The sequence below is a fragment of the Prinia subflava genome, chromosome 2 (genome assembly GCF_021018805.1).
Source record: "Prinia subflava isolate CZ2003 ecotype Zambia chromosome 2, Cam_Psub_1.2, whole genome shotgun sequence".
Classification (NCBI taxonomy): domain Eukaryota; kingdom Metazoa; phylum Chordata; class Aves; order Passeriformes; family Cisticolidae; genus Prinia; species Prinia subflava.
In genome coordinates this window covers 60,792,774-60,807,590 of record NC_086248.1, presented here as the reverse complement: position 1 = coordinate 60,807,590, position 14,817 = coordinate 60,792,774, and the positions used below count along the sequence as shown (strand labels likewise).

Here is a 14,817-nt window from a genome sequence, read left to right as displayed (position 1 = left end):
AATTAAGGATGCATCACTTAATTACTTATATATGCAAAGGCCTAAGTCAGTCTAAATCTAGGAATGACTGCTTCTCTATCCTCAGTAACACCCACCCCAGTCCTGTAATTTCCCTTCGCAGTTATGAGAAGTTTCATTTTGAGGAATCAAATTCTTTCTGCTTTCACCTCTGCCTAACTCCGCATCCATTTAATGCATTATTTCCATTAAGCTTGGGAGAGTTTCCAGCCAAGGATATTTCTGCTGGAGGCCTGTCCAGAATGGTGCAGCCCATGATAGCAACCGGTTAAATCTTTTCTAATCCCCACATTCAGAACCGGTGGTTCAGAGCGGCTGGCGTGCAGGAACTGAATAGAGCAGGCAAGCTCATATTTCTCTCACCAGGCCAAATTAATAAAAACAAAACCTGATTTCTCCTTCTCGTTTTCCTATTCTTCCTGTTCCCCAATATTTTTCCTCTTTCAAACTTTTTTTTTTTTTTTGTTTGAGCAGCCTAATGTTTGGCTGCCTTCTGAAGAAACGGGCACAGTGACAGATGAAAGGCCGTATTCATCGCCTAATTCAGAATAGGGAAAAACCGACTGCTGTGCATTTAAGATTCTAACAACCTTGCAATTTTGTAGAGCCGTTTTCCCCAACCCGTTCTTTTGAAGAAATCTGCTTTTATTCTGTTAATAACTAACCACAGTTGCAGCAGCATGGATCCGATTAGCAGTTCTTACGCTACAAAGGGGGCTGGGGGGGAGGCTGTGAACAGGGTTGCCAATTTGTCCACCTGGGTCCCCAGAAGAAAGATTAGATGAGGTGCTTGCTCCTTTCTTCCCCACTCGCTCGCTGCTCTGCACTAGACAGACCTCTTCAAAGCTCAGCCACTGACTTAATTTCTTTTTTCCCCCTCTACAGTCTCGTTTAACCACCCCTCTGCATGTTTTGCACTCTGTCACTGCGTCCCTCCAAAGTGATGGCGTGAATTGGGATGAGAGGGGTGGGGAGAGGCTGTGGCCACAGCTTGCCAGCACTTTCTCTCACACCTCTACAGGGCCTCTGAATTGCTTTTGGATTTTGAAAATTGTATTAGATTATATTTTTGAAGAAAGTGCCTATATTCTTTAGGGAACGATCCAGACCCTGTAGTCGTACTGTGTTTTTTCATCCCGTCCTTTTAATCCTTCCATAAAAATGGTAGTTGTGCTTGCATTTGGACTGAAGTAGAAGATTGTAAAGGGTAGCATGGATTTAGTAAACTGTATTACTTAGGACACATCATTACATGTTTGTAGTAATAACATGTAATGTAAAAAGCATATACACGTCAGCTAGAGAAAAACCATTCTCAAATTTTTTATAAAATGTCAATTAAACAGAATATAAACTGTAATTGATGCAAGTGCTAAATATCTAAAAGCTCCTAACAAAGGAGAGGGTAGTATTTCTTTCTTATATTTGGCTCATTTCTTACTTCCAGAAATGAAACTTACCCTGCGCCACACACCTGAAACTTAAAACCTCAGAATTCTATTTAGGGATTTAAACCAAGTTTCAAAAGGAAGAATTTTTCATTATCAGTGCTCATTCTCTAGACTGCATTTATAACTGGGAGATTTTTTTCTCTTAAGCTGTTCATTGTGTCACCTGCATTCAAGAGCCTGAGAAGCACAACAGATGTAGCAGACATACACTTCTAAAATTTGCCACCTAATAAAAACTTTAACTCCTAACTTGAACATTGCCAAATTTTAACCAAACCACAGATCAATTTTCATTTATGATATGTGCAGTGTGAAAACATACAAAAGAAAGGGTGAATGTGATGTGAAACTGCTGTTTCTTATCCATATTTCTTTCCTCTTGATGCAGGTAAATTTAAGAATTTCTCAGAATCAGGCAGCATTAACTTGGAAGACCATCAACAATGGAGTTTGAGTTCCTCCTGCTCCTCCCAGCTCTCCCAGGTCTAGCAAGCAGGGAAATAGGAGCAGCGCTACATGGCAATGAACTATTTAGCTAGTCCTGCCAGCTACTCCTTATACTAGATCACTGTCTCTGATTAAAGAGTATTTTAGTAGCAAAATGTATGTGCTCTCTCTAATACTACCCTCAAAAGGAACAAATTCTCAGCTAATCTAGTTTTTCTTATTGTGTTATATAGCATATTACACAGCCCTGGTCTCAGCAATTCTCAGGGATGAGGGAGAAAAGGGCAAGTTGAATGCATAAAGGATAAAAGCACCTTGAGGCAAACCTGCTTCCAAAAACCATTTGGTGGGTCTGATCTCCCTAGAAGACAAGATCTATCACGCCATATTTCATCTTGCCCGACAACGATAAGCTCCAAAGACCGGTGCGGAAGCGAAGCAATTCTTCATGTATTTTTAATCAACCGAGAACTTTCATCTGGCGTGCTCCCTCCACAAGGTCACACGCACCACGCGCGGCCACGTGCCTCTCATGCAGTTTACAAACACCGACTCCTATGTCAGCTTCTGTTTGGAAGGGGGAGTATTAACATTAGCAACTCCTGGTTATATCATTTATAAACATGCAGATGTGGATTATTAAAGATTAATGCATTTTGGGATTGGTGTCGGCATTCCGTTTGTCTCACGCCGAAACCAATTCTGTTCTTCATTAGTCAACGACAACCCACATCACCCTGTTGTGGAAGAGAAATCAAAGTTGCAAGCGTGAATTGAGAATAAGTGATGAAACTGATTACTAAGAAACTTAACGGCTGTAATCAATCAACACATCACAATAATTTGAGTCCACTGTTATCTGAAGATGGGGAACAAACAGAAAAGCTTGCCGACGGAGTGAATTGTTCTTTTGTGTTTGCTTTCTAAAAACCCACTTTGCAATTTGACTTCCCTATCTACCTACAGAGCGATGCTGTCAAAGGGCTGTTCAAATCTTTCAAGTCACAGTTCAAGCTGCATGAATTTTGTCTCTAAGGAGGAGAAAGGAAATCTTGCTTTTCATTAATTTTTAAAAAAATTATTATCTGGAGATAGTGTAAATGTTCTTCTTTTGAGGCACAGAATTAATTCAAGCCATATTTGCAATTGTTCAGACTCCTTCTTCTAAGGAGGACACGCCACGTATCTGTCTAGTCAAGTCTGACACTAACTATGAAGCATGAAGGCCACTTTAAATATCTCTCATGGCAGTGATACATAGTCCACTGAAAAACTGAAAACTGCAGCAGCCTATCCCATGACAGAAACCAAACACCTTATGACATTTATGTTCTGTTTTATCTAGGTATAACAACCATCTGTCAACAACAACAAAAACACACTGATGCAGACGTGAGAGACTTTTCCCATTTGCTCGTCAATCACTGCTTAGTATTGCAAGGGACAAGGGAGTGAGAGACAACGTTTTAATTTATTATAAAACACAAATTAATGCCCTATTTGCCAACACAAAGAAAGAGAGACAATCTACATTTGTGTAGCCAAATAGTGACAGAATAAAAGCCCCCAAACATACAAAACCAAACACACACCACTTTAAATTTGACAAAAATGCAAGTGGGTTGAGAAAACAAAAGTTATAAAGAAATGCATAGGTTAATGATCAAGTGTAAACAATAACTGTCCAAGGATGGCCTTAAAACATACATCTAAAACTACAACATACCTGTCAAATTCTGGCTGCTGTGGTTAAGTATATTTGAATTTTGTTACATGAAGCAGAGTACATGCATAATTATGCAAATATGTTAATTGGATTTCAACAGCCCTCATACTCTAGATGGATCTGTACCAGCAGGGTGCTCCCAGTGACTCACAGAGCTCCAAGAAGTGGCCCGTGTACACGTGCTGCCACAGTGTCCACAGCAGCAGATGCCCCACCATGCTGGCTGCTCAGCCATTGCCAGCAGAGTGGAAACAGGCCTGGCAGGAGCCAGCAAGAGGACAAACCAGATATGGGGCTGAGCACAGCTATGGGGATGTGAACACCACTGATCTGGCCATCTGTGGGAGGGTGCTGGACAACTCTCAGCACTGGACCCTTCAGGGTGTTCAGTCCACAGGGCAGAAATATTTGGCACTGGCTTAAGACAGCAACTAAACACTAAAACTGCAATGTGTGAGTGTGAAATATAAACAGTGACACACCAGATATTAAGCAAGTGAAAACACTTAAAACTAAACCCCATAAACTACCTATAAAAACCACCCAGGGTATGCGTTTATTTCTGATTTACTGTTTTTCTATCTGATACTTAACTTTCGGCCAATAAAAACCAGCAGGTTGATGCTGGTGGAATATGAAACCCTCTGTCATCACGAAAACTGAACAGGAGGAACTTGAACAGCGTGTCTCTGTGTCTTTTCATCTCCTGCACCTGTTCTGGAAAGACCACCTCTGCAGAGAAGGGCACCTTCCTGATCTTTAACAACACGGCAAGTATGGTAAGACTTTTTATAGTGCCTTTTGTAGCATAGGTTCTCCTCATGAAACCTGATTCAGACTATTTAGTTATTTCATGAAGCCTTGAAACAACAGATTATTCATCAGTTGTGACCTGGGCTGAATTCTAATTGGTATCACAGGCTAGACACTCCCTGTGCTAGAAGCAATGCCCTGAGCTAGAGTGCTTTACAATTTGCTTATTTTTTCATCCTTTGAAAAGACAGAAACACTCTAAATGTTTTTTGAACCATTCAAAAGAAAGGATTTTAAATTACTACTATGTGAAACATTCACATATTTAATTTGTAAGCATTCTAGATTTGCAAAACTGCTGATTAGATATTTTGTGCACTAGAAGTGATTAAGAACACAGCTACGTCAATGGCATTTTGTGTTTTGGCTTTTTTCTGGTCTGGATGCCAATGAACAGCATGCATCTTCCTTGCAACAAGCTGTTGCAAGATTTTTGCCTCCGGAGAAGCCAAGGGAGAAACATTGATAGATGTGTTAAAATAATCTTTCTAGACAGGGGGATCATATCCACTTTACAAGGATATAATCCCCTGTTGTTTTGCACTTACTTTAGGGTATTTAAAACTTCAACAAGCAGCACAGTATTACAAATTCATAGATTCATACATTTGTTTGGGTTGGAAGGGATTATAAAGTTCGTCTGGTTTAAACCCTCCTCCCTCCTGTCATGTGTAGGGACAGCTTCCACTAGACCAGGTTGCTCAAAGCCTCATCCAACCTGGCCTGGAACACTTCTAGGGATGGGGCATTAACAGATTCTCTGGGCAACCTGTTCCAGTGCCTCACTATTACAGTGAAGAACTTCTTCCCAATATCTAATGTAAATCTCCTTTCAGTTTAAAGCCATTCCCCCTTGACCTATTACTCATGTCCTTTTAAATAGTTCCTCTCCAGCCTTCCTGTAAGCCACCTGTAAGTACTGGAAGGCTGCCTGCCATAAGGTCTCCCTGGAGCCTTCTCTTCTTCAGGCTCAACACCATCAGTTCTCTCAAGCTGTCTTCTAGAAGACGTGCTCCAGCTCTCTCATCACCTTTGTGGCCCTTCCCTCGACCCGCTCCAACTTAGGTTCTGCTTGTGTTGGGGGACCCCAGAGCTGGATACAGAACTTCAGGTGGGGTCTCACCAGAGCAGAGCAGAGGGGCAGAATACCCTCCCTCACCCTGCTGGCCACACTGGTTTTGATGCAAAAGGTTGGCTCTCGGTCTGCAAGTGCACATTGCTGGGTCATGCTGAGCTTTTCCTCCACCAACACCCCCAAGTCCTTCTCCTCAGGGCTGCTCTCAATCCATTCCCTGCCCAGTCTGTATCTGTGGGGATTGCCCTGACCCAGGTGCCAGACCCTGCCCTTGGCCTTGTTGAACTTCATGACCTGCCCAGGTCCCTGTGGATGCCATCCCTTCCCTCCATGTGTCATTGGCAAACTCTCTGGGGGTGCACTCGACCCCACTGTCCATGTCACCCACAAAGACATTAAACAGTGTTTTTCACTTTCATATGGTAGTCTTCTCTCCCTTGAATAATGTTTAAAAGAGGTCCATGGCATATAACATACAAATGGTGTTCACAGGGTAAGTATGTAGAACAGCTCAATCCCAAGGAAAGGATTTTTCCAAATTCTTTCTTAAAACAAGATCTACAGTAAAACAGTTGTTTTACTGTAGTATCTTCTGGAAACTGATTCAACTAGTAGGCTTCTCTTTTATAAGACATGAAAGAAAGCATCCTTCCTATTCATATTCTTGCAGTGCCATGTCCCTTTGGACTGTGATAGACTACTGCTCATGTTTTTCTTCTCGCAGCATTTTACATTGACTAACATGCACACCAAGACAAGGTTTCCTGTTACTGTTCCAGCTGGGTATCCCATTTCCCTCTTGCTCCTCTTTTTTGCCTGGAGTGCTGGCTGTAATGCCGTAATTCTGATGGGTCCTGGAATTCAAGCCAGCTAGCTGATCAATACAGGTGTGGAAGACCTCCAGGTCTGCAGAGAGTAGAGTCTAACACTGAATGGATTACATCTATTGATTCACATAATTATCACAATTAAAATTTGGGGTATTTTTAATCAGAGGAGGATACTGACTGGTTAACATAAATTAAGAAGACTGGCAATAACACTCCTAAGCCAGAGTATACAAAAACAGATTTCTTTCTGAAAATCATAACTTCATCTGTATCCAAGCTCCTCAGTGAAAGAAGAAAACAATTGTAACAAAAACAACGATGTAGTTGATGCTTAACAAAGTGAAAATAAACTTGTTTCTTCAGAAAGTACATGAAATGTCTTAAAAGCACAAGTCAAAATACTGATCCATGTGAAAAAAAAAAAGACATTTCTAAAGGCAGCATTTGGTACTCATTATTAGCATAGCATACCCTTCTCTTCTATATAGATAAAAATGCTGTAGGGGTTTAAAAATGATAGAATCTATTAACTTGTACAGAATCTGCTTGTCCATCATGGGTTAAGGGATTCCTGGCCTATCAGCAATCTTTCACAGAACCCTTAATATTAAAAATTTTTTGCTGCTTACATCGCAAGGGAGAAAGAGCTGACAAAAGCCTTTGGCCAGTGAGATCAAAACTGGGGATGGGGGGAGAAAGGGGAGCTTAGCTTATTTACATTTTTGCTTTGTTAGTAAACTGGAATTGTTAGAACAGGAAGGAAAGGGAAAAAAAAAGAGAGAAAAGTGAAATTAACAGCCACTAAATCTTCTGGCAACAGCAGTGCATTTTAATATGTGCTGTGTCAGCTTCCACTAATGGTTTAGGGTTGTATCAGGCACAGTTCAAGACCCAAAGCAGTGCAGGGCATCACATCTCATTCTTTGGAAGAATATGTACCCTAATTATAAAGATGGCTACAAAATATAGAGATCAGAATTTCTGGCAAAATAGAATAATGATCTACTTAATAGGAAATCATGATGTCATTTTGAATCAGTAGAAATCATAGAAGGGTAGGATTTCACCCCTGTAATGAACATACATCTGAACAAGAAGTCATCTGATTTTGAGAGAAAACTACCTTTCTGAACAAAATCCATCCAAGTTGCTTTTTCTGCTCTTAGGAGTTAATCTCCCTGGTCTATTCTGGTAATGTGAATGGAAACAAAGGCTGTATATGCATGTGCCACTTACCACACAAAATATCCATCCAGTATTTCAGAGAGCACAGGAAGGAAATGCCCACTGAGCTAGGGACGTGCCAATGTCAGTGCTGCCTGTGCCAGGCTGTTCTGTGAAATTTGTGGCGTGCAGCAGAAAGCAATGCAGGGTGGCAGGCTTATGGAGGGGTGTGGAGACAGCCTAAACAGGCAGTGGAAGAGAATCAGCCATTTGGGAGCTTTAACAGGGGGCTGTTTGTTTGTCTGCCCTTCTGATGTTAAATCAGTTTTCAATTTTGTTGCAAGGAAGGAGCCACTGGGAAAAGGATGCTTCTCTTCCAGTAAACCCTGGGAAAGCAACACCTTTATTTTAATGGTCTTCCCACCAAGAACCCCCTGCAACACTTTGGCTTTCCCTAGCCATAGCTATCAGCAACACAACAGCTGCTCATTTTACAATGACTTGCTGGAGAGAGAATGATTGAAAGAGCCAATCTATGTCACATTGAGAAACTGTGGCACAACATCGCAGGAGGTAATAGGAGAGGAATGAGGTCAGAACAAACAAGGGTAGGGTTAGAACGCAGAAGAAAATAGCAGAGAACAAAATTATTAAAGGCAAGGTGCTGTACTACACAATCTGTGTTTAAAAATGTCTACAACGTGACCGCTGCAAACAGCCACAGAAATGCAAACAAGCTTTGTGCTACTTTTTCTTAGGGTCTCATGAATGCAGCTGATGATAAAAGCTACCAAAGTCCTTGTAATGAAGAACAATGGCACGCACACACTTAGGTGAAAGCACAGTCTAATTCATATGGCTTGAAAGCCCCAGCACCCGCAGCATCCCTCTCTCACAGGGCTTTAAATAGCAGCCTTGCTCCTGATTTTTGTAGCTCGAGAAAGAAGCAGCGGCAGCAGCAGCAGCGATGCTACCGCAGCTGCCTGGCTGCCCTCCGGAGACCGCTGCCTTAGCTTAAGCCTGGGAGTTCACCTTTAGCAAGCACTGCAGAGACCAGAAGCTTGTCTATGACAGGAAAACAGTGGAGGGGGATTTTGATTTAGCACCATTCATAAAAATCCTTCCTGAGAAAAAATTGCTTTTGTGTTACTGCAGCAGACCAGAAAACCACAGTGCAAAATGGTGGCACAGTTTGTATGTAGAGACAATGCTTTTCACTAGGTGAGTTATAAAAATGAGCTTTTGGGGCTCATCTGAAGCAATGAAGTGACTCTGACCCTGACCTCTGAGCCCATATCCCTTCTATTTTTACCTCATGGGGATCAAGTGGTTTCATAAAAGTTATTACTCTCCCCCTACACACTTATGCTCATCCTTACATATCATGGCTACAATAAAGCTATTTTTGGTGTCACAACATTTTTTCCCTATTCAGCAATCAGGCTGCTAAAATGCCAATCCATTTACTCGCCTGAATCTGACTGGCAAAATGTTACCTTTCCAGCCAGGTGGACTATTTGGCTTCACTCAGCAACAGAGATGGATTTCAACACCAAATACTGGGAAACTGCTTTGGAAATACAAATCCACCACACTGCATACAATGCAAATACTCTATCCCCACTATTCCTGCTCCACCTGAGCATGTGCTGCCACCTGAGCAGAGCAGCTGGAGAGGGAAGAAATAACTGCAGGGCATGCACACAGCATCGGGGCTCAACATGCTCAGGCCACATTTAGTACTAAACATTCCTGTGTGCACTGAGTCTTACTTCCCTCTGCTTATCTAGTTAAACCTCTGCAGACAAACAGGCAGGAACATTTTACACAGATACCTTTGTATCAAATACCAAAGCAAGCACTACTGTCTGAATTTTAACCAGCATTTGGTTTACAGCAACACTCAATTCACTTAACAAAAAGGCACCTCTGCTTTTGTTTCTTTTAACTGAGCTCCATGTTTATTATTTTGTGGTTTTGTCAGCAACTGATGTTATCCCTAGGGTAATGTCAGCACTCTCCTACTCTTAGGAATTCCCCTAGTATTCAAAATGTCAGAAGATAATAAAAAACTTGAGCATCAGAAAGAGAATAAACTCACCTGAAATAGTAAATACAAATTGCTGCCTGACCCCTTGGAGTAAATAACACGCCAGATGGGTGGCGATAAGGTAAGGTAAGAACTGAAATTAATGTATGCCATTTTTTTCTTCTGGCTATGTTAACAGATTTCCACAAATTTCTGAATATACATGACTGTGTGTCATACTCTAAATTGCACAAGAGAGCGAGCGGCAAGCCTTCCACTGGCATTCTGATTACTACCGGTGGGGCTGAATCCCTAGTAACTTGTTAATTTTTGCAAATATTGAGAAATATCTCATACAATATTCTGTATTCCATTGCCAGAATACAGAGTTGGAAAATCTCTGCCTCATCCTGCAGGTCTGTAACCACCATTCAAGCTCAAGAGCCAAACCCAACTAAAATACACAGAACAAAAAAAAAGGACTGTAAATAATTGAGAGAAGTATGTGACAATAGACACAAACCAAATACAAATACTACAATTAAGTATTTGCATTGCTTAAAGATAAAGACATTTATCAAACACCTATGTAGAGTCAAGTTCAGCATTTTGAGCATCCTGAGGGCTTGGCAGTGAAGTTTAGATTGAATTTACTCCTGCTCTAAGTATGCATTTTTTCAGATTCTCAGAAAATAAATTAGTTTGGAATACAGGAGTATTTATGTATGTATTTAATAAACCTACCAATTGGTTTGTTTGTTAGAACAAACTTACCTGGAATACTCGCTGGAGAAATGGGACCAGATCTTGACTGGTTGCTTCCAACAGGTGAGCCTACAGGGGAAGGCGATGGGCCCCCAGGGATGCCAGAGAGATGTGGAGAAGCATGAGGGGAAAACGGAGACTGTGCAGGGTTGCTCTGCTCCCCTTGGCTGCTCGTAGAGCCTGACGCGCTAACAGCTGAGCTGAGGGTTGCTTCAGTTCCAGTCGGCAAGTCGTCAATGGATCCAGATAAATCCTGAGGAAAAAGGAAAAATGAACATATGTGCTTGCGTGAATACTCAGGCCACAGGACTCAAGAGCTGGCATGGCAATAGATCCATTGGTTTACTAATTGCAACAGATAACTGAGAGGTTAACACATAGTTAAATGATGGCAGAAAACAAGGATGGTATGCACAACTCTCCGTTTAATCTCTAATTCTTTTGAGAAAAAGAACGAGCAAGGGCAACAAATGAATTTGAACCAAATTCATTCAGCATTGAATTTAACCTTTTCCATCTGGATTAAGCTTTCAAAATTAATCCCACAAATTCTGCATGAGTATACTAAAACTAATGAAAATGATAAATCAGTTTCACTTTCACACAGTATTTAATTTTGGGGTTTGCTACCATTACAATCACAGCTTATACACTTCACTCTAAACCATTACCACAATGAGAGAAGAAGAGTGTAAAATACGCAGCCCTGCAACTCTGCCTTGCAGCTCCTTTGCTTTGCAGCAAGGAGATGAGAAGAGGTCCTGCCCTCAGTAGCAGCACTGGATCTGCTGGCCACCAAGGAGCAAGGACTGCTGCTTCTCCACCTCTATCAAATACCAGTGTACAGCTCACAGGTTCTCCTCAGTTTCACCTGAACACACTGCTAAGCAGTTACTCCATTTCAGCTCATAACTGCTGCATTTTCAGTGAGAAATTTCCTCTGTAGGTCACAGCACATCTGAATTCTAACTATGAACTACTGGACACATTCCCTCAAGCTGTAACACAGGAGTTATACCGGTCGTTGAATCTGTGGGAGTAATTAGGGGTTTTAAATAATTTTAAGATCAGATATGAAAAACCAAAAATGCTGTGACAAAGCAAGCACATGCTCCCCAACTGTCAAGAAAAATGTTAATTCCTAAGCATCAAAGAAAAACCTAATGCAAACCAAAAGGTGCCAATATTGCTGTACTTCTGTAGCTACTGGCAGGTGACAAGGAGCACGTTTCTATGTTACTATTTCCATTTGCAAATTAAAGCTCAAAAAAACGGCACGGGGTTACCTCACACACAGATCAGGTCATTAAATGACCTCTGAGATTTGAAATAACTGGGATGACAGAGCACATTACTTTGGCTGATCCTGACTTCATTTGTTTGGCTCATGCAAGTGATTGCACCACAGACAGCAGTACCCCTTGGCGAATAGCACAAGAAGAACTGGGTTCTGCCTGAGCAAAGAGCTCAGGAAGCAAAGCCTTAGTGTTGTCAGAAGTCACAGAACATGGACGAAGCTCATGTGGTGTACTTAGAGCCCTGCCCACTGATCACTACCTCCATGACAAGGGAGGCTCACAGCCAGCTTCCCCTTACAGACAGACATGGTCAGTCTTCCACGGCACAGGCACAGGAGGATTAACAGTTTAAGCACTGCTAACACTCACTAGAAGCCACGTAGAACGCTATGTGCTATTCCTGCTTGTGTGTAAGGGCAGTGAACACAAACCACCCAACTTCACTCTCTGCAGGGCATCTTGTGGACCTCATTTCCCACGAGTTCCCACAAATACTTCAAGAACAACTCTCACCACAGTTAAATTTTGCTTTTTCTGACAAGCATGAAATTGTACCCGTATTTCATTAGGCATATGAAAAGCAAAAATTAAGGCTAAAACCTCAGTCTACATGTGGATGCTGCATTCACTCAAGAGTAGACTTTCAAATCCGTACAAATAGAAATTTAATTATGAAGTGGGCAATAAACTATTTTTACTGTTTCTTTTTTGGAACTATAAACTGTAGAAAATGTAAACACAAAATAATACTGCTTGGTACTGCACAGCACAACACTAGTTATTTTTCATAGTAGAATGTATTTGGCAAACAGGTAAGCAATTACTGCTTTTCCATACATAATATGGTATTCTTCTAAATGGAATCAAATTGCTGCTGTCGTCATGTGTAACAAATGCTGCAGGAAGTGCTGATAAAACAAATGCTGCTGAAAAGCGTATAATAAACCTCTGAAAACTGAATGTAGCAGAATAGAGCCTATTCTAAAGGAATATAAATTCAGTGTAAAAACCAGATAGGTACACAACTGACAAAAGATATAGAACACACACAAGTTTATGTTTAGAATAACAAAGATTTTAAAAGGGTGTGTGGAGTAAACCTTTCATTTTTATTGGCAAACCAAAGTACTTGAAAAAACACATTTGTCAAGATAATGGAAAAGCCATGAAAAAATCAGCACTGTACTTGATGAAATTCTCTGCTGTTCACAGGCTATGGCAAAACTTCAGGACGGGACTGAAGTAAACTTTTCCCATCAGGTCACAGATTCCTCCAGCCTTCTACAAGAGCAGAGCAACTGGTGAGTCTCAGGCACTTTCTCGAGTGCCTGCTTTCCAGGAATTTCTTCACCCACCTGATGAAACTCTTTCACCAAGGTGGAAAAGGAAGAGAAAAGCTTGCATGACAGTGGCCTGTTTAAATTGTGAAGCCATGCCACCCTCATGCAGTGCAGGTGAGGGGCAGCCTGGCAGGCACAGCACACCCGCAGGGCCCTGCGCTCCCCACGTGCGCTCAGCGTAAGCACCGGGATTTTGTCCCAGGAATGGGGAACTTCCCCACCAGTGCACCTGCTGAGGATGCGATCACAGTGCTCAATCCTCAGACACTTGAAGAAAACAGAGAAGGAGGCTGATCTCAGGAAGGCACAAATGATTGTTACCTATCTAGAAGTCTGGGCGGTGCCACACAATCTCCTACATCGTCTTCAACTGGGGTAAAATGAGCAATATCAGCTGATCTGTACAGGGTGGTTTGGGTTTTTTAATTTGTTTGTGGGGGGTGGGGGAAGGGTTGCGTGTTTTGATTTTGGTTGGTTTTTTTTCTTTTTTGTTAACATATACTTTGAGGCCTTACCTAATCTTCTAAGGTGGAAAGCCTGAGCAAGCAAGCAACTGGGAAATTTGCAGCATACAGAGGCTTTAGAAACACTTCTCTTAACTAAAAAAACTAATTGGGAAATTAAAGAGAAGGAGAAGAAAGACTTTATGTGAAGCACCTGGACAGAAAGAGCAGAATTTGACTTTCTGTTCTCCTATTATCAGCATTTTAATGCTTGTTTTTACCCCATTTTAAAAGAACAGTAGTGAAGTTGTGCAAATTCCACATCACAAACATTTATTTATATATAAAACAGTACACACATACACATTATATACGTAAATTACATGGATACACTTGCATTTACTTAGCATATCTACATGTAAAGCTATTAGGAAGCCTGCTAATAGGAGAAATTCACAGAGGTTTAAGCATACAGCCTAGTTAACAAAGAAGCTCTGTAACTAATACTCCTCTAGAGGACAATTTAGTCAGCAGGGCACCAACTCTATTCTTCTTTTATAAGTAGTATCAGATCTATGATGCCTGTAAAGAACAGAGAGACCTTACTTACTGCATCTCATTCAAACCAAGGCACCTTCAAGCTACAGTGCTTCCATTTATCTTGTTGGAAAGTTGGCAGGTTAGGTAATTGCTGGGATTCTTTTAAGGGCCTGAAGTCCCCATACCCTTAAGGCATGCCTTAAATTTTGCCTGTTTTCAGAGGCTTTTTCTGGAAAGCACTCATTTCTTCCAGTAAAATCTAGCAAGTTTTGAATTACCAGTAGTCTTGTGTTTCTTTACAGATCTGTTTCTTCTAGACTAATCTCATTACTTCTATCTATGGTATTGTTAGGACTACATTTTCAAATCTGACATAAAATCTAAGAAAAAATAAGGACAAAATATTTTCTCCCTCCCATCACAAATCTGTATTACAATTCTGTATTCTCTATATCAGCTTTATGTCCTGTATTATTCAGGACATCCTAACCACCTTTCAAAGTTCATTTCTTCATAATACCTTGATTACAAACTGAAATGTCCCCATGCAGGATTTCTCTTTTAGCAAAGTATTTTATCTTCAACCATCTTCAGTTCTAGCCTCACCTTCCACCTATGCACGACCTTTTTTCTTGTCCGTCTGACAAGAACAAGAGCTGAAATGAACACGATCACATTGTGCTTGGGATTATAATGTTATGCCTTCCTGGTGGCATGATCTTATCAGAGTGACAGGAGAGACACTTGAAACAGCACACCATTTTACTACTGCAATGTGGGGAGCAAGGGGTAGAAGGAAGCAAACTGTCTATCCAGAGCCAGGAAACCCAAAGCTACAAAGAGACCAGAGGAAAAAACCCCTATAAACACCCATATAT

At 41.2% G+C, this 14,817-nt stretch overlaps 1 protein-coding gene across 1 annotated transcript in view; it reads right to left on the bottom strand.

Annotated features, from left to right (window-relative positions):
• ARID1B (AT-rich interaction domain 1B) overlaps window positions 1–14,817 on the bottom strand; it is a 322,513-nt gene that overhangs the window by 87,433 nt on the left and 220,263 nt on the right. Inside the window, exon 6 of the mRNA XM_063390178.1 lies at window positions 10,328–10,571. Within this exon, the coding sequence (XP_063246248.1) occupies window positions 10,328–10,571 (244 nt within the window). The remainder of the gene's footprint in view (window positions 1–10,327; window positions 10,572–14,817) is intronic.